The sequence below is a fragment of the Sceloporus undulatus genome, chromosome 6 (genome assembly GCF_019175285.1).
Source record: "Sceloporus undulatus isolate JIND9_A2432 ecotype Alabama chromosome 6, SceUnd_v1.1, whole genome shotgun sequence".
NCBI classification, from domain to species: Eukaryota; Metazoa; Chordata; class Lepidosauria; order Squamata; family Phrynosomatidae; genus Sceloporus; species Sceloporus undulatus.
In genome coordinates, this window is record NC_056527.1 from 83,750,398 (window position 1) to 83,774,212 (window position 23,815).

General features: G+C 40.5%; 1 protein-coding gene across 1 annotated transcript in view; it reads right to left on the bottom strand.

The window, feature by feature from the left end:
• Positions 1-3,268: 3,268 nt before the first annotated feature.
• C1QL1 (complement C1q like 1) overlaps positions 3,269-23,815 on the bottom strand; it is a 49,179-nt gene continuing 28,632 nt past the window's right edge. Inside the window, 1 exon segment of the mRNA XM_042471132.1 lies at positions 3,269-5,388. Within this exon segment, the coding sequence (XP_042327066.1) occupies positions 5,209-5,388 (180 nt within the window). The 3' untranslated portion in view covers positions 3,269-5,208.

The window sequence follows — 23,815 nt, forward strand, 5'->3', positions numbered from 1 at the left end:
TGGTGCTTCTTAGGTGCTCCTGGGATGGACTAAACTCTCACCTTGACCCATAGATAAGTCAACTCAGTTTTTTTGGTTAATTCTTTGACTACAATTTCTAGACTTATACACGAGTATATATATTTTTTCTTATTGCATTCAGTTCACATTTTTCTTTGTGTTCTGGGTTTCAGTAAGCAATTGGTGAAACTGACTTGGCAGGACACAATACTGTGGCAGTCTCAACCAGTATTGGGCTAGGGTTCAGGAGACCAGGGTTCAAATTGCCACTTGGCCATGGAAACCTGCTGGGTGACCTTAGGCAAGTTACACTTTCGCAGCCTCAGAGGAAGCCAAGGGCAAAGCCCCTCTCAACAAATCTTGCCAAGAAAACCTCGTGATATTCCACATCAGTCGGAAATGACTTGAAAGCACAAAGCGCGCGCACTCAAACAGATCAGTGCCACTGCCAGGCAACTACCTGAGATCCAGCCAGCTACCACCTCTTATTGGCCTTGGATACTTGACTTGTGTGACCACTCACAAGTTTTTAATTTTTAAAAATTACTCAAGATACTTGCCTGAACTCACTAGCAGACGATGAGAAGGGAGAAATACCATTATTTGGGCTCTAACTGGGCTGTTTTAGGCATCCCCTGCAACATTTCACAGATGAAAACTGGGACACATGTAGCAAAGCAACATCAGAGTGTGGTCAAGGTGGCAAAAGTTATTAATGAAGAAGACAAGATATGCTAGGAGAGGCTGCCACAGTTTACTAAATCTACAGGGAAGAGCAAGATTTTGTCCCGTCTTCTCTCCCCCTGTTGAGTTGAGTACGAACACCTTTTGCAGTTTGAATTCAATTTGCAGCAATTGAAGTGAGGGAGGGAAAGTGGGACGAGGAGAGAGAAAGGACATTTTAAAAGCCATTGAAAATGTTGAATGACAGAGGATCAATTGGGACTGCCCCAGCCAAACTGAGACAGTTGGAGGATATATTTTAGGCCCAACCCAGCCCTTTCTCCTAAACAGAAGTGAACTGAAAATCCACTTGTGGTTTATTTCTTGCTTTACTAAAGGCCATTTGTACACTTAAAGCAGCAGGGGAGAGAGGGAAACCTGATGAAATTGGCCAGCAAACCTCTTGGAGGACCATTTAGAATGCTCCTTCTCTATTTTGGAGGTTGGTAGGGGTTTTGTGGGTTGTAAAAAGGATTGCCAGTATGAAATCTGGAGAGGGCTTCTGTACCATTAATGATTATATAGAAAAGGGAACTTTTTACCTGGTTGCCTGACAAGCAATACCTGCTGAAATTCTACACAGTCCTTAAAGGTACATGAGGTGTCTCAGGGTTTCAGTCTGGCAACCCTAAACCAGACTTTGGGGAGAGGATTGCACTCACACTGCATGACAAGTATGATAGTGAATTATAAGCTTTCCAATAAGGAAAGATGTGGCAATGAAGGGCTGGAATGAGTTACAGTACAGTGGGGCCTTTGTTATCTGCTGGAGTTTTGTTCCAGGACCCCCTGTGGATACCAAAATCTGTGGATGCTCAAGTCCCATTGTAAAATGGCATCCCTTATATAAAATGGCAAAATTAAAGTTTGCTTTTTGGGTTTTTTTTAAATTGCAAGCCGTGGATGCTTGAATCAGTGGATAAAAAATCCATGGCTACAGAGAGCAGATTGTATAGGCTTTCCAATAAGGAAAAGGGTGGCAATGGGGGGCTGGAATGGATCAGGCATTACTTGTCACCCTTGACATTTAGGAAAAACAGGTTCTTGTCTTAACTGTATCTGAACACATCTTATCTACAAGTTGCTTCCCCTACATATATGGGAATTCTCTTTCCATACTCAGTTGTGGAGATTTTTTTTTTCTTGTGTATTAGAAATCAGCCCTGGCATGGAAAACAAATATGAACTGGAACCCAGGAATGAACGAATCTGTTAATTTTGCATTCCTTCAGGGTCAAAGTAGATCAAACATGGGCAACTGTGCAGGGGGCATGTAATGTCACTTCCAGCTGTCATTTTGTCTGATTTTGGGCAGATTGTTAAATGTCTTTTGTGTTTGGGGAAGTCTGGAGGTCTTTGAAGGATTAAGCAAAGCAAACTGTTGTAGTTTGGGTGGTTTGAGAGTAAAAATATTACCCCAATGTTAGCCATTCATTAAAAAAATGTTTAGTCTGTGTACTTTGGGTGGATTCTGGGAGGCTTCAGGGGACACACTTGGGATCCCAAGGGCAATATGCGGCCTGCTATTCACACTTTGCCTTCCCCTAAAGTAGATAATCAGTCTATCGGATTTATTGCAGAGGTGCTCCCTCCAGTGGTGAAATATGTCTATTTGTCATAGCATGTTGTTTCCCCTCATCTGTGTATCTTGCATGTATCATGCTTTGTTGGTCATTGCAAGGTAAAATGCTTAATTTGCAAGTATGATGGATGAAGCATGAATTTCTAAGCAAATCCCAATGTGAAAAATATATATATTTTTAATCATTTGGCATACCCGTTATTCTTAATGTCCAATCTGACCCTTGTTTTCTTAATTTTGCCAACATAAAGTTTGTTTCTTTCCAATCTTAATTTAGATCGCCTGAAATTTGGAAATTGAATTTTAAGTTCGTATGAAAAATTGTATACATTTTGTGTGCACATTTATCCAAATACTGTTTTATATGCAGTTTTTTCCAATATACACCTTCCAAGCAATTTTTAAATTTAATGTATTTCTGAACATTATTTTCACAAATATACATTTTGTGTGCACGCTTCCATAATATACACATTTTTGTACACTTGTTTTTTTAACTGGAACACTCAATTCTAAAATTCAGATAATTTTAGCAGATTTCAAAGGATAACTAAGTTTTGTTTTATGTAGTGAAACTGTAAAATTCAGTAAATAGGAATGAAAAGGTGAACTGGGCATATTTCTGCCCATCTCTTACTGAACTCCAAGCACTGATTGAGAAGATTGTCTGAAAATCTGCCAGTTTGGATGCAATACATCAGGACTGTATTTGGTCTTTTCCAGCTTGATTTAAAGAAGTATGACTTTTCACTGTTCAGGTTCCTCGGTTTTGCCAGTTGCCACCATCTGTGTGTCCATTTGTTTTATTCTTTATAAGAATTGTTTTTAGTGTTTTCTTGAATCCACACTAGGCCTCTTCCAATTGTTTTTTAAAAGCAAGGCATGGTTTGCTGAGGTGGTCCTATGGTCTGAAGAGTGAACTTTTTCCTCTCTGAATTTTAATTTTTTTCTTAAGAGTTACGGTGCAAAAGGATCATTTAACTGATGCACTATAGCACTATAATTCTTTGAAAAAGAGAGGGAGGGAGGAGAGAAGACTTTCATTCCGATGTCTTGGAATTCAAAAAAAGAAACCTACTTGAGGATGGGAATAAAACGTTGTAACTAATGCCAGGCATTTCCAGAACGGGATTGATGAAACATCATGTGGATATTTTTTTAACACCCCCAAAAGGATTCTCCATGCCATCATAGCAACTATAGCAACTTATACTACAACTTCCAACCTATACCCTATCTAGAGAAGCCCATTTTAACCTACTGGTATCCCATCCATGCCTGTTGTGCAAGTCATGTTATCCGTTTTTTGGCACATGAAAAAGAGAAATGTGAACTTACTCTCAGTCATTACACTTTCTTTTTCTATGTGTGTTTATATAAAGGCCACTGTTACAAATTAGTTTCAAAGGGGGGGGGTCCCTAGTATGAGTCTTATAACATGTGCGTTCATAGTTTTTTTTCTTGTTGTTGTTTTTCCCTATCTTTACAAAACAGAAGAAATAAGAATTCAGGTGAGTCTCATTCTCATTTTCAAAAAAATTCAAAGCCGACAGGAGACTGGCCAATAGAAGAAGAGACAGAAACTCACAGAAGATCACAGCTCTTATTAAGTAAGATCATGGATTTTTGCCTGGACATAGATTAAAAGAAACAAATCCCCCCATTGTGGTCCTATCCGTCACATTTCTCCTACCAGAAACCCAACAAAATAAAGGTCACCACTGTGATACTCAGTTGGGAAAAGAATGGTGAGAGATTATCCTATAGATTATGGATAGGGAGAAGACTGACAGATAGGAATCAAGGTAGATGCCACCTGTACCACTACTGCTGCTTCTGATGTGGATATAACATTCATGGAATAAGATCTATCTGAGTATATACACATATATTGTACATATATACACAATGGAATGATTGGGGCGAGCATTGGAATCCACCCAACTCCTGTTAATAGGGAATAGGTTAAATATGATTTACATTGGATGGATTTGGGTGTTGGTCCAGGAAGGCCACTTGGGTAGGGGATGGATGCCAGAGTTATACAGAAGGCCTCTGGTCTGCACAGTATTAGCCTGAAATGAACAGGGGATGTTTGTAGGGGAGTATTCATGTGCTAAGGCATCCAGTGTCCTTATGGATTAAAGGCGTGTATGTGTATGCATGCACATATACAAATCACTCCCCCTTTCCCCTGGAGAGGTAAAATGGAGGTGAGTGGACTGGGAATATTCCTGGACTCACGCAGTGAACATAATTTTTGCTATTCCATGTAAAGGGGAAAAAAAAAACCAGACCAAATTAAATGTTTTGCGATGTCACTGTTGACATTTTAGATAATTCCAAATGTAAATATTTCATTTAATCTACCCCTATTTTTCTGTATTTGAAAGGTGATGTCTTTCATGCATCCAGGTGCATGCACACACAAACACAGGATCTTCCACATGCCATACTCAAATCCAAATGTGAAGTTCTAAAATGTAGATTTGAGTATTTAAATTCAGACCTTTGCCTCTGGCACAAAGATGAAAATGTGTCTGTGGATGGTGAGATGATAAATTCATTAATCACTGTTTCAAGCAATAAGACTGTCCCTCCAGGCTCTACCTTAGATCATTTGGGAAAGACCTTTGCTTTCTTTTTAGCCTCTTTCCCCCAAATAAATACACCCTTGAAAGTGACCAGTGACGCTCCTAGAAGTGCATGAAGGAAAGGAGATGGGGATTAACGTGAATATCATAGGATGTTCATCCACAGTGCCCCTTAGGAAAAAGGGCAACAGGGACACAACCAGGGCACCCTGGAAGGGAAAGACTGGCTGTGTGCAAGATGGCAGTAGTGGCGGATTCCCCAGCAGACTTTGCCACATGTAGAAACCAGGTTGCATGTGGGCACAGCCCTCAGTCTGAGTAGATGATGAAGCCTGAAAAGGTGCTGTATTTGTTGTTATTGCCCCCATGGGCTTTTCCTCCGTCCAGCTTGATAAACACCTCATCACCGGCATCCAGGTGTAGGATGACACTGTTGCTGGCATAGTCGTAGTTCTGATCCGCATCTTGTGCAATGGCACTGGCTCGCACCTGCGGATGGGAAAGGGCACAGGCAAGTGGGAGAGAAACACAAGAAAGAGGGAGGGAGAGAAGCAGACATAAAAGAGTGAAAAACAGTGAGTGACTAATGGGAGTGCAAGTCATCTATGGCTCCACGCAGTACTTTAAATAAATTATTTCCTTGACTTTTAACTTCTAGGGCCACAGGCCATGTTGACTGGGGATTCTAGCTATAATCCAAACAAATAACATTCCCAACACCTACAGGATAGAGACATAGCAAGGAAGCACCGAGGAAGACCTATGCCTCTGTTGTGTGCCTCCTGTTTAATTTCATCTTTTAAAGTGAGCCTCTAATTCACATTATGTAGGGAACAGGACACGGTAAGGTTTTCAGCACAGTCAGCCAATTAGCTTCCTGATGGACCTGGGGCTAAAAGCCACTCATTTATTCAGAGTCCAAATTCTGCCACAGCCTAGATGTCTGTCCTTTTGCATGTTACAGTATGTGTGATCAAGGTTGATTTGGCCATGACACTAATGCAGGTCTTGGATGATGATGTTGTTGACAGCAGTCAGCTTCAACGTACAGCAACCCTATGAATGGGAGACCTCCAAGTCACCCTCATCAACAGCCCTGCTCAGATCTTGCAGCTTCAGAGCCGTGGTTTCCTGGATTGAGTCTACCCAACTGTAATGCAGCCTTCCTCTTTTCCTTCTACCTTGCCAAACAGTATTGTCTTTTCTAATGAATCATGTATCTCAAAATATGACCAAAGTACAAGAGTCTCAGTTTAGCCACCTTGTCTTCTAGGGAAAGTTCAGGTTTGATTTGCTCAAGGACCCACTAATTTGTCTTTCTAGCAGTCCACAGTATCCATAGAAGAACTCTTCTCTAGCACCACATTTCAAAGGAGTTGATTTTCTTCCTATCAGCTTTCGTCACTTTCCAGCTTTCACAACCATACATAGAAATGGGAAGTATAGAGGCATGGGGAATCCTAACGTTAGTATTCAATTATATATTTTTACACTTCAAGATCTTGTCTCGTTCCTTCATAGCAGCCCTTCCAAGCCCTAGTCTTCTTCTGATTTCTTGTCTGCAGTCTCTATTCTGATTAATGACTGAGCCAAGGGAAAACCTTTAACTATTGCAATGGATGAACCCCTTTCTTTTCTCCCACATAAGTCAATGGTAGCCATTAGTCCTATGAGGAAAACGAAAGCAAAACAAGACCTTTTGGGAATAATGAGGGAATCTACACACAGATCTATAATTCCCATGGTTGAAAATGCTTCAGCAAATTTTGGTTTGTTTGTTTACTTGGTTTTTGCATCACCCTCTTTGGTGTTAAATCAATGTGCATATACACACAAACACAGAGTCTTCCACATGCCAATGTAGTCATTCATATTACTTCTCAGAAACATGCCCTTTTCTGGCTTTTAATGTTTCACACATTCTTTCAGCTGATATCAGTTATCTCAAAAGAGGAGTGCATAGAAGCATGAACAATCTTGTGCAATAACCCTGTGGGTGCATATGCCCCTCCCTATATCTTCATGATATCCAGGCTGTATGATGTCTTACTAGCTTGATGAAAGTCTTCTTATTGAAAAAAAAAATCTTTGCTCCATTTCATTTTTAATTGCTTATTTTTCAATTATTTCTAGCCTTTTGAAGTTTTACACAGCAAAAGACTGTACAGTAAAACCCATTGGCTGTATTGGGACCTGCCCCCAGATTGATGCCTAAAGGAATTACAAATTTGGTGGCAATAATAATAGTAATAATGGTGGCAATAATAATAATAATAATAATAATAATAATAATAATAATAATAATTCATGTATATCTCATGGTTTCTCCAGTAGTGAGACCTATTGACAGCTTACAAAAATGAGAACAAACACAGTTAACAGGACTGACAAGTCATAAATAAAAAAATGTATAACATTATTATTGAAATGCAGTTAAATTGCTCATAGAATTGAAACCTTAAAAAAACACCAGTAAAGCAGAGATCAGTTACTAAAAGCATTCATTTATTGATGGAAGGGCCTCAAGGAGGGAGCCATCCAAAGTCTGGAAGCAGCCACCAAGAAGATTCTCTCCACTTTACCTTGTTGGGTCTGGCTACTCAAATGAAAGCCCAACTATCTTTACTGGGACTTATCTCAGGCTGATACATATAGGTGTGATTCCCAGTGGAAGTGCCTACTTAGGAGTAAGCCCCACTAACATCAGTGGGACTTACGCCCAGGCGGATGTGTAAAATATCACAATCTTGGTTGGAGGATCTTGCGTCTGGACCCATCATCAGTAAATGCTGTCCTCCTATCAGTAAGTGAAAGTCTGGAAGCAGCCACCAAGAATGTCCTCTTCTTTTTTCCTTGTTGGGTCTGGCTATTCAAAAGTAAGCTCAACCAACATTATTGGGACTTGTCTCAGGCTGGTACATATAGGTGCGATTCTCAGTGGAATTGCCTGCTCAGGAGTAAGCCCCACTAACTTCACTGGGACTTACTCCCAGGCAGATATCCCACAGTGTTGGTGGGAGAGGGATCTAGTGCATCCACACTGTGATTTCAGCATGAAACAAGCAAAAGCCAGTCGTAACAGTCACTCTCTGCCCTGAGGGAAAAAAGAAGTTAGGGTGAGAAGAACCAGGGGCTGGTGCACACACCAAATAGAAAATGGGCCTTATAATGTAGCTGGGAGGAAATAAAGATAGGCAAGACTTTGCTTATGGGGCAGAACATCACCAATATGGGACAAGAACAAAAGGCGTGGGATAGCAAAACGTGCATGCACCCCCCCACCCGCCCAAAGAAGCAATTGTAGATGCTTCATATTTCAGTTGTCCCTTTTATCACACAAAGGAAAGGTGCTGATGATAGTGCTAGACTACAGGAATTGTACCTGAAGGCTTCAGATTCTTGCATGCATCACATGAACGGCAAATCAACATGCAGAAACAGCAGTATATTATTAGGCATAGGTAGTATAACTTTCATCCACTTTGGATTCCCCCAGTGTTAAAAGATCAAAAATTGCCCCTTGTTGGGTCAGTCTATGTTGATAGGATGATGTACTATGCCTCTCTGTGAAAAACACAAAATCTGCCTCTCCCTTGAAATACCTGTCTCCTACTGAGACGTTCTGCCTTTGGATGTATGTATGCGTATTTGTGTATGCACATTATGTGTGTGTATGTGTACTGTGTGTCATACATCCTGAATATATGGGCTTTCTCTTTCTGTATCTCTGTACCATCTGCCAGAATGGAGTTTTCACTAGTAGTGAATATACAAAAGTATTGAGAGACAGTTTGGATGAACAGGGAAGTGGACAGCTGCCATCAAGCCTGGGGCAAGATGCGTGATTGGGCCTCCTCCTTAAATTTAGCTGCAGACATTAAAGCCACTTTTTGGAATGGAGCAATACCAACATTTATTTTGTAATTTACTGTTTGTTTGTTCACTGCTCAGGTCCCTGTGCCCTCCCTCCTCAGCCCTGTGGATAAAACATCTGGATGCATTTTGTGGTGTATGAGTTAGGCAGAGGATGCTGTTTTGAAGACTTCAAAGCTCCCCATACCTGACAAATCAACCATCTTAAATGTTTTACTCCGCATGTTGGGAAGTCAGATACTTGAGGCATTGTCTGTTAGTCTGTTTTGCTTTAACCAGGATCCCGATGCTTTATTCTCAGTATTATCAACTGCTGACCAATAAAGGTTCTGACCTGTTCTCTCCTGCACTACAGCACCACCATGTGAAAAAAACGTTTTTAAAAATTTGATTCAAATGTGCACATTGATGAAGAGGATTTTAAATATTAATATTCAGTTAAAACCAGAACTTTCTCTTTTGGGATTGATGGATGCACAACTGGAAAAGAGTCATGGAAGATTAATCCAATATGTGTGACCATGGCAGTAAGTCTGTTGTATGTGCAAAGATGGAAGAATTCAATAATATCTGCTCTGGAGGAATGGTTGCTGAAGCTGGCAGATTTGGCAGAAATGGACAAGTTGTCTGGTTGATTAAACAATGGTCATTTCGGTATAAATGCCGAAAGGAAGATTGGAAGTCACTTTTTTCTTCTTCCTTTTTCTTTGTCAATCTTAATGTATTTCAAAATTACTATATATATATATATATATATATATATATATATATATATATTAAAAAACAAAATGCCCAGTTTATTTTTAAAACAAGCATTTGGATATTTGCCCATCACTAGACTGAACAACATGTTGCTAAGGCACAGATGGAGCTAGTCTTAAGCTGCCCACACTAGTTCAGATCACTAGTAGTTCAGGTCACTAGTTCAGAGCGAAGGCACACACACACACCTTGCAATGCCCAAAGACAATGAAGTGTCTTTGAGAATATGGTCTCTGCCCACCACCCTCATGGTACACAGCATGGTCTAGTAGTTTTTGTGTTGCTCTAGAGCCCACACTTGGCCATGGAAACCCATTGGGAGACCTCGGAAAATCAGACTCTCTCAGAAGAAGGCAAAGAAAATCCCCTCTGAACAAATCTTGCCAAGAAAACTGCATGATAACCTTAGGATTGCCATAAGCTGGAAATGACTTGAAGGCAAACAAGACAAGACATACTGCCATGCAAATAGAACTTGCAAGTTGCTGGGTGGAGAATAGAGGCCTAGCTATTGGTGTGGGGTGTGGGAATTAAGGCTTTGCTCGTCCCAAATAAGAATTAATTTTGCACTCTCTAATGAAATTTTTCTTCATTCTACAAATTTCTAGCATTGTAGTAACTTAAAACTTCCATTGAACATTTAGAAATAAAGTGTAATAACCCAAAGAGAAAGGGAGTCAAAGTTACCAAGGGAATGCAAACTCAGAGAATACAGTGGACACTTCCCTTATGTGAGGGATCCGTTCCAGATCCCCCACCCGCCTAAGGGAAAGATGTGTATGTTTGAGCCCCATTGAAAACAATGGGGTTTGTGCATGTAGTGCAGCACAGCGCACGTGCCATGGGCACATGCTCCATTCTTTTTATTACAGCGCGGCTTCAGTGTAAGCTGAAAGCTACGTATGGTGCAGCCACGTATGGTGCGGCTGCACTGTATAGCTGTTCTAGGAGTGAACAGTTTTCAATGCCTCATTCTCTGTAATGCTAGAAAATTGAGGAACCAAAAATAATAATTTGTGGGGGCAGAATTCTTGTCTGAGGAGCTATGCCTTAATTTTGCCCCAACCTCTTGTAGCAGTATCCCTGGCGGTGGTGGTGTTGGGGAAGCTTGGATTTTAATTATGAACCAGATACCTGAAGAACTTTGGAGAGAAACCTGAGTTTGCATTACATTCTTTTTTAACCACAACTGCCAGAATACTCCAGCTATTCCAACTGGTGGAGTAACATTTCTCAATCTCTGAATGAATCACCCAGTCCTCACATATGGAAGTACACGAATATCATTTGTCAGTGGTTAAAAGGAGGAACTCCTTGGCTGAAAACATATTGGCCACAAGGTCTATTACTATCTTTTTCTTCCTACAGATCAATCAAGTGGCAAGACCATGGAGGTTAAAAATAACAACAGAAACATCAATCGTTGCCAGAGTTATGAGCTCTGTGAAACAGATGCAGAAGGCTTAATTTTTGCATTCAAGAGGAGAAATCTTTATGGCAGCACCTATGCTGCAGCCTGTGCTCAGAATGTACTGCAACTGTCAGAAACAAGAATTCACAACTTAATATTTTTGGTTTTGTAAAAGTAAGAAATAGCTAGTCCTCATGAGTCTAGGCACAGAATGCCAGCAGTACAGAAAACAAGTTACTGAGGTGAGGTATCAAAATTCAAGTATAGCCTTAGTACAGCCATCTTTCATTCACTTACATTTTGAAAAAGAAATTCCTGACAATGTCATTATAAAACTATTGAAAAGAGAATTCTAACCATGTCATTGTGAAACCATTTCGGTCCTTCCCTGCTGCTCCACCTGCGTTCTCAGTGTTGTCTTTTTGTCTTTCCCACTAGACCTAACTTGTGGTGATTATTTTACCTTGAAACGTAAATTGTAGCCCCAACTTCTCCGGTGTGTATTGGCAAAATTTCTGCTGAGAGTTTCACAGCTACTGTACCTTTAATTAGTAGCTTTCCCTTGCTTTGCGTTCATTTCAGAAGTGACAGGAACGATTATTAGGCTGTTAATTTCACTTTAACTAATCAATCCCCTTTTTCCAAGAGAGGTGTTTACTGACATTTTCTTTTATTTCTATATAGTACAATACAGTAATGTTATTTATCATTTTAAAGAGGGAAAAGAAATTGGAACGAGAGGCAATCTTCAATCAAGTCCTTCCTCCTGGCCAGAGCAGAAATGGAATAAATAGGATATAATGAGGAAACAATTAATCTGTAATATTGCTATTGCTGATGTTGCTGCTTTAAACTGGAATAAACAGAGGGAGCAGCAAGAGGAAGCAACTAATTTACATTACAGGGGATCTCTAGTGAATGGATTTTTCTTCCAAGCAATGCTTTGGTATGTGGGCAAGCAAGGATGTTGTGGTAAATTCCGAAGTGCTAGCACTCCTTGTGACAGTCATCACAGCCAAGCCCCCAAAGAGAATTTTAAAAATGCAATCAGCTGTGTTGATCTGTATCATTTTTAAACCAGTTCTATCAGTCTTCATCTCCACCAGGAGCAGATCTTTGTGTTTTAATTTCCTTTTCACTTACATTTTGTGAGTGACCCCAAAATATAATGCAGAGAGCACACGATAATACATCGTTGCTAGGAAAATTGATTTCTCCCCAGCTCCTGCAAAGACTGCAGGTAAGCTCAAAGGGAAGAGGAAAACCTGAACACAATGTGATCATCCTTGCTAATCAGAAAGTCCTGGCACTCCAACTCTATAAATCCTGCTCCACTACACTACTGGATATACATGTTGCTGGGTAACATATGGTTATATTAAGTATCCTGTAGAATCATTTGCTTTTAATCTTTATGAAGCCTTTGCCAGGGGGCAAAGCTACATTACAGGTGCCTGCCAGGCTTGTTTAATAATGGCAAGAGAGGAGGATCCAGGAAAGCAGTTACCAAGCTTGAGTGCACAAGTGAAAGTTTTGCAAAAGCAGAAATAAGGTAGGATTTCCCCCCCTCCTTAAATTGCTTAGAATCTGCTGACTTGGTACAAGTATTCCTCAGCACAGTAAGGGGGCTTTGCCAGCCATATGCCCCCTTTACTATGCAACTAGCAGATACGATGTCAGTCTCAGCATTCCTTACGCCTCCCTTTGCTGCTTCAGATGATGATCATTTCAGCAGTCATCTGGACTTGTTTGTCTCTTTCCATAAACCAAGTTTTGCCTCTCTCTGTGCTTGTACTATTGGTGAGAATTGCTTTCGTAGACAGAAAATCTTGCTCTGTGCCCCTGTGGCAAAAACACAGGGGCAGGCAATTGCATAGGGGTTGGGAGGCAATTCCCCCCTGAATTTCTTGTGTCCTTCACCCTCCCCTGATGACACTTTTCCTGGCCAAAAGGGCAATCGGAACTGGCAACATTATGTCACTTCCATTCACCGTTTTTGTCCAGGATATGGCTACAAAAGAAGGTACTGGAGGGAGGGATTCTAGGGGTGTGATATGGTGTGTGGGAGGATGTTGTCACACATTTTCATGTGTTGGGGGGGATTGATATAGTTTTCTGGTAAAACTGACCTAAATATTGTGCTGAAAACATTTTAAAATCTAGAGGGTTGAGAGAGCCTTAGAACATCGGGAGAGCACTTCATGGGCCACAAAAGTGGGCTACAGGGGCCACATGCAGCCCATTGACCACTTTCCTCACCATGACTCTAACAGCCCCATATCTGCTAGCATTGTCAGATAGTCATATTTTCCTTTTGTGCTTTCGCTTGCTGATTCCTGCTGATCAAGCTATTACAATGGCCAAGGGACAAGCAAGATTGATTTCAGGCCATGTAGGTTAGGGGATTCTAGGACGCATAGCCCCTCAAACTAAAATTTCTAAGCTCTTCTTTGGCACAGGAACCAAGGTTGAGATCTTGCACTGGCAACATAGCCATGATGGCTGTGCTCTGTTTCCAGCTTAACCTATCTAACCCACCTTAAATGACAGACAGCTGTATTGAGTGACAGAGTTCTGCAGCACTGGCAAGTGGGGTGCTGAAGGATGGCACATCCAGCTCCTTCCTGCCATTGAGTGGCAGTGTGCTGAGCAGAAGCAATTCCTTGTCACATCATTACTCACTGGCATGAGGGGAGCAGACATGTCATTCTTCAGTGTTCTGCTCACCAGCACTGCAAAACTCCATCCTTCCATAGCTGCCTTGATTTTAAGGTGAGTTTAGATTGTGTCAATGTGCCACAATCACAAATGTGAATACCAAACAGTTATGTGGTTATAGGTCTAGCTTACAAATGCATAAGTGCCTATCATCATTGCCAGACTGTGTGTGCAGTTTTACACATGTATTTCTATCCCAGGATGACCACAGCACTAAATAGTGAATTTCATGTCTGAAAAGACACCATCAGGGGTCAACTATGTTTCATGGCACTTGATATCAACTGAGTTTCAGTCTTTTTCATGAGTGTGGTTCATCTATTCAGTTGGGACGTTACCTTGGCCCAGCGTTGATAGATGGACATGTGAGACCCAGTCAAAGAAAAAACAATGTGGTATAGTCAGATTACTGGACTTGGTCATGGGAGTTCCAGGTTCTAGTCCTCACTGAGCCATAAAATTCACTGTGTGACCTTGGCCCAGTCACTCTCATCCTAACCTATCTCACAGGGCTTTTATAAGGCTAAAGCATTAAGGAGAGCCACATGTGATGCACTGAGTTCATTGGAGGGAAAATGGGATGTTGATTATGACAATAATGACAAGGCAATTCTCCTATTACATTCTGGTACTGATAGTATCACTATAGCCTCTTTGGCTGTCTAGGTATCTTCAGCACTCTTCTCCAGCCTCACATCTCAAATAAATTGACTTTCTTCTTGATTGTCATCTATTCCCATCAGGCCTCTACCTATAATGTGCAGCATTGGTGTTGGAGTTTTGCAAGATTAGTACATGTGTGTATTCACTGAATGCTAGTTTGCACATTTTAATAGATATTTAGCCAGAGTATATATCTGTAGTAACTTTCTATTTTATTATCTGTCTGTTTGTTTCCAAGATCATTCTCTTCCCACATCATGCTTTCTTTGTTCTCTCACCTTCCTTTCTCTCTCACCTCCATAACAGCATGTGTTATGCATATGGCTCAGGCCTAGGCTATTTGAAGGACAGGTATCTTCCCATACGAAGATCTAAGATCTGCAGGGGAGGCATTTCTTTCTATCCCACGCATGGCTGGTGGGAATACAGGAGAAGGCCTTCTTTGTGGCTGCTCCCACCCTTTGGAACTCTCTGTATAGGAATGTAAGCATGGCTCCTTCTTTGTTGTCCTTTTGGTGATAGCTTAGGACCTTTCTCTTCCAGCAAACTTTTGGAAACTGATTTTAACAAAAATGACTTTCATGGCATCATACTGTTTTTAATCTGTTTTAAAGTAAGATTTTAAATGGTTTTAATTTGGTTGTTCTTTAATACTGTTTTAATCTTGATTTTGTTTGTTTTTAATTATATGTGTTTTATTGTATTCTGTCTTTTTGTAAACTGCCTTTAGTCCCATCCTGGGAGAAAGGCAGGATATAAATAATGGGCTGAATGGATGGGAAAAGCCTGTCTTCATGAGAAGCTCCAACTTTTCTTATACGATGCAGCAACTTCCCCTTTTCCTTTAAGAAGTATTTATGAGTAAAACTACTTTTATATGAATTATGAAGATGGCATTGTTGATTTCTTTCTCTGCTAGATCTCTGTGTTGGGTGTTTGTGGGACTGGCAGTCGTTCATCTTCTTCTTCACCAGTTGATTGTGATACTAGAGAAATCCATCACTATTTCTTGGATTTCCCAGCAACTGAAGCTCTGCTCTCTTTTGTACTTTTGTATTTCTGTAGAAAGTGGCTTCAGGAAAAGAAATGGTTTGCTCCTTTTGGAAGGAGGAGTCACAGCTGGACTACATTGCTGCTGCTGCTACTTTTTTTAAAATCTACATGTGTCAGGTTCTTTGTGAACTGCCATGTTCCCACGCCTTTGGGCTGTAACAGGAGAGCAAAGCTGCTTCTGTGTCAAAAGTACCGTGCTCCTCTTATACAGTTATCTCTAGCCCTGGCTCCCTGGTGGGTGTTAAGAAAGTGAGAAAGCAGGCAGCTTTGCCACTTGGGAACAGAGGACACTGCGATCAACTTATATCTCAAAAGCTCTCTTAATTAGGACTTTGTGTTTCACAAAGGAAGACTGGATAGAAAGATAGTTGCAAGCTTAAGGCAAGAGGGATTCATTAGTTGGACAAGTCTGCAAAGCCTCTCCCTTCCCACACTTGGTCCTCTGCTGTGGGTACAAACATTCTCTCTACCCTTCATAGTGTCTTCAACACAGGTCAAGCATTGACCCATCAAGCAAGAGGGCTTGAAGCCTTTTCCACATGTTGAGCCAGCCGGGTGCAGTGGTTTGAGTGTTGGACTATGACTTTGGGAGACCAGAATTCGTATCCCAGCTTAGTCATGGAAACCCACTGGGTGACCTGGGGCAAGTCACACTCTCTCAGCCTGAGGACAGCAATGGGAAATCCCCTCTGAAGAAACTGCCAAGAAAACCTTATGAAAGGTTCACTTTAGGGTCACCATAAGTTGGAAATGACTTGAAAGCACACAACAACAACAACAACAACAACAACAACAGAAATTGGGTTGAAGCCTGGAAAAGTTCATTTTTTTAAACTATAGCCCCCTCCCAAATAACGTTAATGAATGGTCATATTGGTTAATGAATTCAAGGAGCTGTAGATCCAATAAGGAATTTTTTAAACTCTGAGTTGAGTTAGGAGAGAGTATGTCTAACATTAAGAAGGCCCCATGTTCAGCCTCCAGCAAATTCATATAAACCAGCCTTTGACAACCAACCAGATGTGTTCGGCTACTACCTAGCTACTACCACCATCATCCACAGTCAACACAGCTCATAACCATGCTGGCTAAGGATAATGTAGGCTGTAATACATCTGATCTAGAGGTGCCTGGTTGGGGAAGACTCATTTAAAGGAGTTTGGTAGCACTTGGGGAAAAAGATCTGCTTGTGTTTAGAGAATATGAGAACTAATGAACAGTATTGAGTGCTGCTTTGTTCATTTGTACAGAAATTCCCTGGGTAAGGCTGTAACTCTTCACTTATTTCATTTTTGCAGGCAAGAATTAATCATTATATTTCCCTCCACTGCATGAGAAGACAAGGCCTTCTGTGCAATTTTCAACAATGGTTTGCATTTTGCGTCTTTATTTAAAATAAAATGTACAAAAAAGTAAGGATTAATATTCACTATCATTCCTTCCCAAGTTGAAAAATGGAGTTCTCAATAGTTGGAAAATCCCAATGGGAAGAGTAACAGGCCAATGGGAATTATGTGCAGTTGTTTCACTGTATTTGAATACCTTGAAGTGTCATGATTTGTGGAGGAAAACATGTCAATTTTTTGTATTTTTTCCATTTTAAAATTTTTGCCCTCCCTCATTTTTTTCACACAGTGAACAGGTTTCTGTGCCATTCCCTCCCCATTTTATGTTTTATGTTTTGAAGAGCAAATTTTTCCTCTCTGAATTTTTGTTTTTGTCAGGTGGCATCCTGTTAAGCAGTTACAAGATCACAAATTGCATTTAACAATCTTGTAATTGCTAGAGATTCACGTTTACAATCATGAATGAGCGAATATGACCCCCAAATTGACATTTGCACGCCATAACTGAAGCATTTCTGAAGTGCTGAAGGTTGAGGTGCTAGGAAATGACATCTGCAATGCTCTCACAGTCATGGGCACTTTGAGACAAACAGTTGTGGCAGAACCACAAGCCTCCTATTCTTGATATGCACCACAATGAAAGAGTGTTGCAGACATAATTTCCCAGTGCCCCAATCTCCAGTGCCTTCGAAACACTTTGGGTGGGTACTGCCAGCCTGGAAGCTTATTATCATAGTTATGTCTGACAGTGACACTGTCAGACATAACTATGATAATAAGCTTCCATCATTGTAGTTACATTGTTGATGTACACGCTTGGGTATCATTTTACTGATGCACTATAGAACTAGAACTCTCCCCCTATTTTTAAAAGAGAGAGACATAGTAGAAGAGAAGGGATACTTTTCTGTTTCAATATATGTGCATCTATACTGTAGAAATAATAAGGTTTGACACCACTGTAACTGCCATGGCTTCATCCTACAAAATTTTGGGATTTCTAATTTTGTGAGGCACCAGCACTTTGGCAGAAAAAGCTAAAGACCTTGTAAAACAGTGGTTCTCAACCTTTCTAATGCCACGACCCTTTAATACAGTTCCTCATGTTGTGGTGACCCCCAACCATAAAATCAGTTTCTAAGACCAATGGTCTCAGGTGACCAAAGGGGTTGCGATCCACAGGTTGAGAACCACTGTTGTAAAACAACAAATCCCAGGATTCCATAGGATGGAGCTGCAGCACTTAAACTGCATTATTTCTACAGTGTAGATGCACCTTATGTCCCATTATGAAAAAAGAAACCCACCTGAGAATGGGAATAAAATATTGCAGCTGGTGCCAGGAATTGCCAGAAAATGGAAAGCTTGTTTGAATATTTAAAAAAGAAGGGAAAAAACACATTGAGAACTGCAGCAATAAACACCTCCAGCAGCTTCCAGCAACCTCCTGACACATTTGTCCTGTCTGGAGGAGCCCTCTATCATAAGGAATACAATGAGCCATAATTTATGTTGTTAAGTCCAAAACACACTGCAAAAATAATCCAGTTTGAGACCGCTGTAACTGCCCTGGCTCAGTGCTAGAGAATCCTGAGAAATGTAGTTTATTTTGGCACTAGAGCTTTCTGACAGAGAAGGCTTAAATGTCTCTCCAAACTAGTTCCTAGAATTCCCTAGCATTGAGCCAGGGAAGTTAACATGGCCTCAAACTGGATTATTTCTGCAGTGTGTTTTGAAACATAGATTGCTTATCTTCACTTGCAGAAGGAATCATCTCACAGAGCCTGAGGACAGGAGAAGCTGTGTGCTGGAAAGATGCAGAGAACAAGAGTTAAGGACAAGGGGCCAAGAGGAAAAGACAAGGGAGAAAGCCTCGCCTAGGGCCTATCTCGGGGTGCCAAACTATGTGACTGTTCTGGTGACTGCTATGCCCATAATTCTTCACTCATGGCTGTGCCAGCTGTGGCCAATGATAGTTCCAATCTGACAACTTCTGGAGGGCCACATGTTTTATCTCCCCTTCTCTCAGTGTAGCACATAGCTTGGAAGTTACTTTCTTTACTAATGAGAGACGTCAGTGCAGTAATAATTGGGAGGTCAGGAGATATTCTATTTTTAATCATTGTATCTTTTAAAAAAATGATTTTATAATGTTTTAAAGTAGAATTTCAGAAATAATGATTAAAATGTTGAGAGTTTAAGATGATATTATGATTGCATCATGTTTGGTATATGTAAAGATTTGAAGGAACAGATGCATGGATGCAAGAATAGTGAGGTTGTTTTGTTACTGTTATTTTATATTGGAAAAAGAAATAGAGAATATTTATACATTATTATATAAGTATTTTAATAGTGGTTTGATTTTATTACTATGTTTTTAGCTGATTTTTGTTTCATTGTTTGTGAGCTGCCTCAGGTCTTGCACTGGAAGAAGGGCAGCATATAGATGCAATAAATAAATAATTGGAAAAGAGTTCCTCTGTTGGCTGTAATGGCTATGGCTGTAGTTCCCAACTTTTCAGTGGAACAGGAGTGAGTTGTCTACCTATCGGGTGTGTGTGCTGAACAATTGGGGAGGAGGAAAGTCCACCTATGTGGCTGCCTCTCTTTGGTATTATTTTCAGGATTTTCAAGGGGCAATACAGTGTGCCCTTGTCATGCGCTGGGGTTTGGTTCCAGGACCCTCCACATGGATATCAAAATCCATCGATGCTCAAGTCCCATCAAATACAATGGCATAGTAAAATGGTGTCCCTTATATAAATTGGCAAAATCAGGGTTTGCTTTTAGGAATTTATATTTTTTGCAATATTTTCAATCCATGGATGCTTGAATCCATGGATAAAAAATCCTTGGCCGACTGTATATGGACCGGCTACTTGAGGGAAACAGAGAATCCCCCTCTGTATTTTCTAATGGCAGAAGAGTAACAATAATAGTAACTTGTTATGAATGTGTAATTCAGGGAGTTACCTTTCCAAACTGCTGTAACAGTTAACAAATAATGGCCTGCGGGATGAGCAGACGAATGCGACAAGTGATCTGACTAATGAGTCAAGTAGCTCCTTTTAAAAAGACACACTCAAAGCTTGGATGCAGGGGCCATTGCATGTTGACACGGGGTGAGTTGATAAAGGAAGTCAAAGCTGCACACTGGTTCAAAACCACTGGCTAGAACTTTGTCTGCCTCTCCTTACTCCTTTATTTGTAATGTTGGCTTTTAAAATAGACCAGGCTGAGAATCCTCATTACTAGACTCTTGAATGATGACGTGATACTCATCCAGACATTTTCCACTCACAGCCAGTCCTCTTCCTTTATTTTCCATTAAAACCATTCCTTCCCCCTCTGCTTTCTGCCTTTCTGCAATGCACTCTCTAGTTAAACGCCCATGGCAGCAAACAGCAGCTCGGTGCTGTCACGGAGGCCATTTATCTCCACTCGTTAAGGAGCTGCCTTGTCACAGCACATGAGCCCGTTATGACATTATCCTCTAACTAGTGAAGATAAATTGCGGCTCCAGAACCGACCTCCTGGTGTTGCTATGTCTTCCAAGGTGTGTGTGTGTGTGTGTCAGGGAAATGGGTTGGTGCTCCAGTCCTAGGGTTTCACACCAACGGCAGACTGGATCTGAGCCTCTGAGGCAGAGTCTGGTGACGGAAACATAAGAAAGACAGCTGGGAATGATGGATACTGAATCTCGAAACAGCGATGCAAAAACTGAAAGAAGTGAGCCCAGAGGATGCGGTAAACAGTTGGTCTTCCACATTTGCAACTTGGACTTTTGTGGATTTGATTGTTAATGGATTTGATTAATATGCTCTCTCTAGGAATCTCTAGATCCCCCATCTCGACTCTATGGCCAACGTTTGCCAAACATTGCACTGGAAGACCTAGAGATTTCTAAAGAGAATACTTCTCTAGGCATTTGTATGTCCTCCAGCACAATTCTATGATCAACCTCCTTCTGATGTTGACCATAGAGTTGTGCTGGGCGTCCTAGAGTTCCTAGATAGGTGCTCTCTCAAGTAAAAAAACACAACCATTAATGGTTTTTTTATTTGTGGTTTTCCCACTTTCACGGGGGTTCTGTGTCCCTAGCCTTAGTGAATGTAGAGGGCTCACTGTATATAGGACTCCTTGCCCTGACTCTGACGTGTGAAAGCTTCTCTGTGCAATAGCAAATCAGTCTGCACATGTTCAGGGACTTCCCTTCCTTTCTGACAAAGATAAGATGGAGCCTTTCCTAAGATCAAATCTTTACAAGTATCTGGTTTACTTAGATGTGAAGGGGAAAAAAGGTCATATCTTTCCCTTTGATCTGTACGTAGAGAGAACTTGTATCACCTTTGAGACTAACTGAGTGAAAGAAATTGGCAGCATGAGCTTTCGTAGACTCCAGTCTACTTCCTAATACACAATATACAAAAAAACAGTGGCAGAACATTTCAGTCTCCCTGGGCATTCCATCTCAGGCCTGAGAACAGTGGTCCTTGAACAAAAGAAATACAAAGGTTGATTGGAAAGAGAAACAACAGAATTGGAATTTATCCACAAACTACATTCCTCAGCAATGGATGGATTGAACAAAGACAATGGTTTCCTGACTCAGTACACACACTTCAACACCATCTGACCACATCGTCATGGAGGTGCTCTACCTTCATGTTAATGAGGCAGTGAATCCACTCCAGAGTTTAATCCAGGCTTTAAAAGAGGGCTACTTGAAGGCACACAACAACACAACAAATCCAAGGTGCTGAACTCTATTCCTGAATTAGCTACTTCAGAGCTAGCCAAAATCTAGAATGGATTTGCTGTCCCACTGAGATGGAAACTACCATCAGCTGCATTAAGTTTTCCTTATTGGCTACTTCCTGGGCGAATGCATGCAATCTACACCTTTTGGATTAATGCCTACATTGTGGCTTAGCTATCCACAAGATTCCACACATCCCTAGATGATGTCCTTGACATTTTCAAAATCTACACATTAAAATATGTATTGGGAGGGGAAAAATAAAAAGTAGGATATATTCTTAGAAGATTTTAAAGAAAGAACTGCAGGTTTGTTCAGGTCTGGAGTGGAAATGAATTATGAGTACAGTATAAACATATTAAAGTAATGCAGAACAGCAATAAACAGATTTGCCTATACTTAGCTGCTGTAATTTTGGCTTTCTTGCTTGTTATGAATGAATGCGTAGTAAATTCAATAAAGACATTAACAAGAATAATAAATGCTTCAACCCTTAAAGCTCCTCATAATGACTAGGGTGGGCTGGTTCCTCTAGCTCTATATAGGTTTTTAAAAAGCAAACTTAAAATGACATGCAGATTGGATGTCTGGTAAAGTCTATATACAGTAGTTGCAAAGTAGCATTCCTCTGACTTTTGGAAATATGAATGGAATCTACAGCTCAGAAGTGTCAATAAGAACTTAATACAGTATTTCCTATGTTCACATTGCTGTTTTCTTTTAGCAAGGCTGGAATACACCCTTCTGATTGAGATACCACTCACAGTCAGAAGGTAGGAGAGGAAATAGATTTTTCAATCAAGTTTTCAGTTTTGAATTTCAAAGTACAGTCTCCCCTCCATTTTTGCGGACTTGAAGTTTACTTCCCTCACCCGTTCACAGGTGGCAAATGGAGGGGGACAAAATGGCGCACGCACCAGCAGTGTATTCTCATGACTACCTCTGGACATGCACCACCATTCAAGTCAATGGGACTTGAATAATGGCGGTTTTTCATTTTTGTGTGAGGGTCTGGAGCAGATCCTCTATGAAAACAGAGGGGTGACTGTATTTAGTTGGAGAGAGGGGATATGATAATTGGGAATCTCAGGGAATCCAGAAAGAAAAAAGAAGAAAAAGTGGGGAGTGGGGAGAGACATTCTTAAGATGCTGACAGATGGTGTTTAACAGATAAAAGGCCATTGAGTTTTCAGCCGGTAGATACACAGTCAGCCCTCCATGCATTCATTATCCATGGATTCAACCACCCACATCTTGAAAATACTGTATTTTTAAAATATATAAATTAAAAAATAATAATCTTGATTTTGCTATTTTATGTAAGGGATGTAATTTTACTATGCCAGTGTATTTTGTGGGACTTGAGCATCCACTGATTTTGGTATCTATAGAAGCGGAGGTCCTCAGCAGATACCAAGGGTCCACTGCATTTTAAGGCTTTCTTGGAAGTTAAATCAAAAGTCTGAAGAAATTGCCCTTCAAAAGAACTCGGATACAATCTGTGGCTCCAGGCTTCTGTCCTAGCCAAGACTTTTCTCTTCTCCAGCTCGGATTCACCCTTTTCCACTTGCTGCCCCCTGTTCATGGAATCAACTCCCCAAACATCTGTGGACGATTACTTCCTTGGTTAATTTTAAATCTGAATTGAAAACATTCTTGTTTATGAAGGCATTTCAGATCTCAGCCTGATATTCGGACAGGTTAGATTAAGAGTACACTGCTGCTCGGTAATTCACAGTTTTAGAGTTACTTGCTGGTTAATTTGTCTATTTTAAAATTTTATGCTTTGTAATTTTAGACAGTAAGCCATTAGCAAGACTTGTTTTATTTTTACCTTGTTTGTATGATTATGTAAATCGCTGTGTAAATTGTACATCACTATATAAATAAATTAATAAATAATAATAATAATAATACAGATTTCAATTGCCAGGAAATTCTTTTAGAATCATCCTGAAAAGAAATTTCTCCAGACCTTTCCTTTAACCCCATGAAGAGAGCCTAAGAATATCTAAAAGTTGAAACAGGTTGGACTTTTTAGCTATTAAACATGTTATTTTTCAGCTTCTTGAGATAGGTCTCTCCCCTGCCCTTTTTTTGTAGGTTCTATTGGATGCTTTCTACTTTTCCTCCCCCTAAGAGACTGTGATGTCTACTGAGTGCCTTTCCCTCCCCTCTGCTCTGCTTGTAGATTTATAAATCAATATAAATTGCATGACAACTGCAACAGGATGACTGCAAATTTCCAGTGCTCTCTCAGCCAAAGGAAATTAAACCCTTGTAGCTCTCCATATGGAACTCCTCAAGGTTTTGGAAGATGGGAAGATG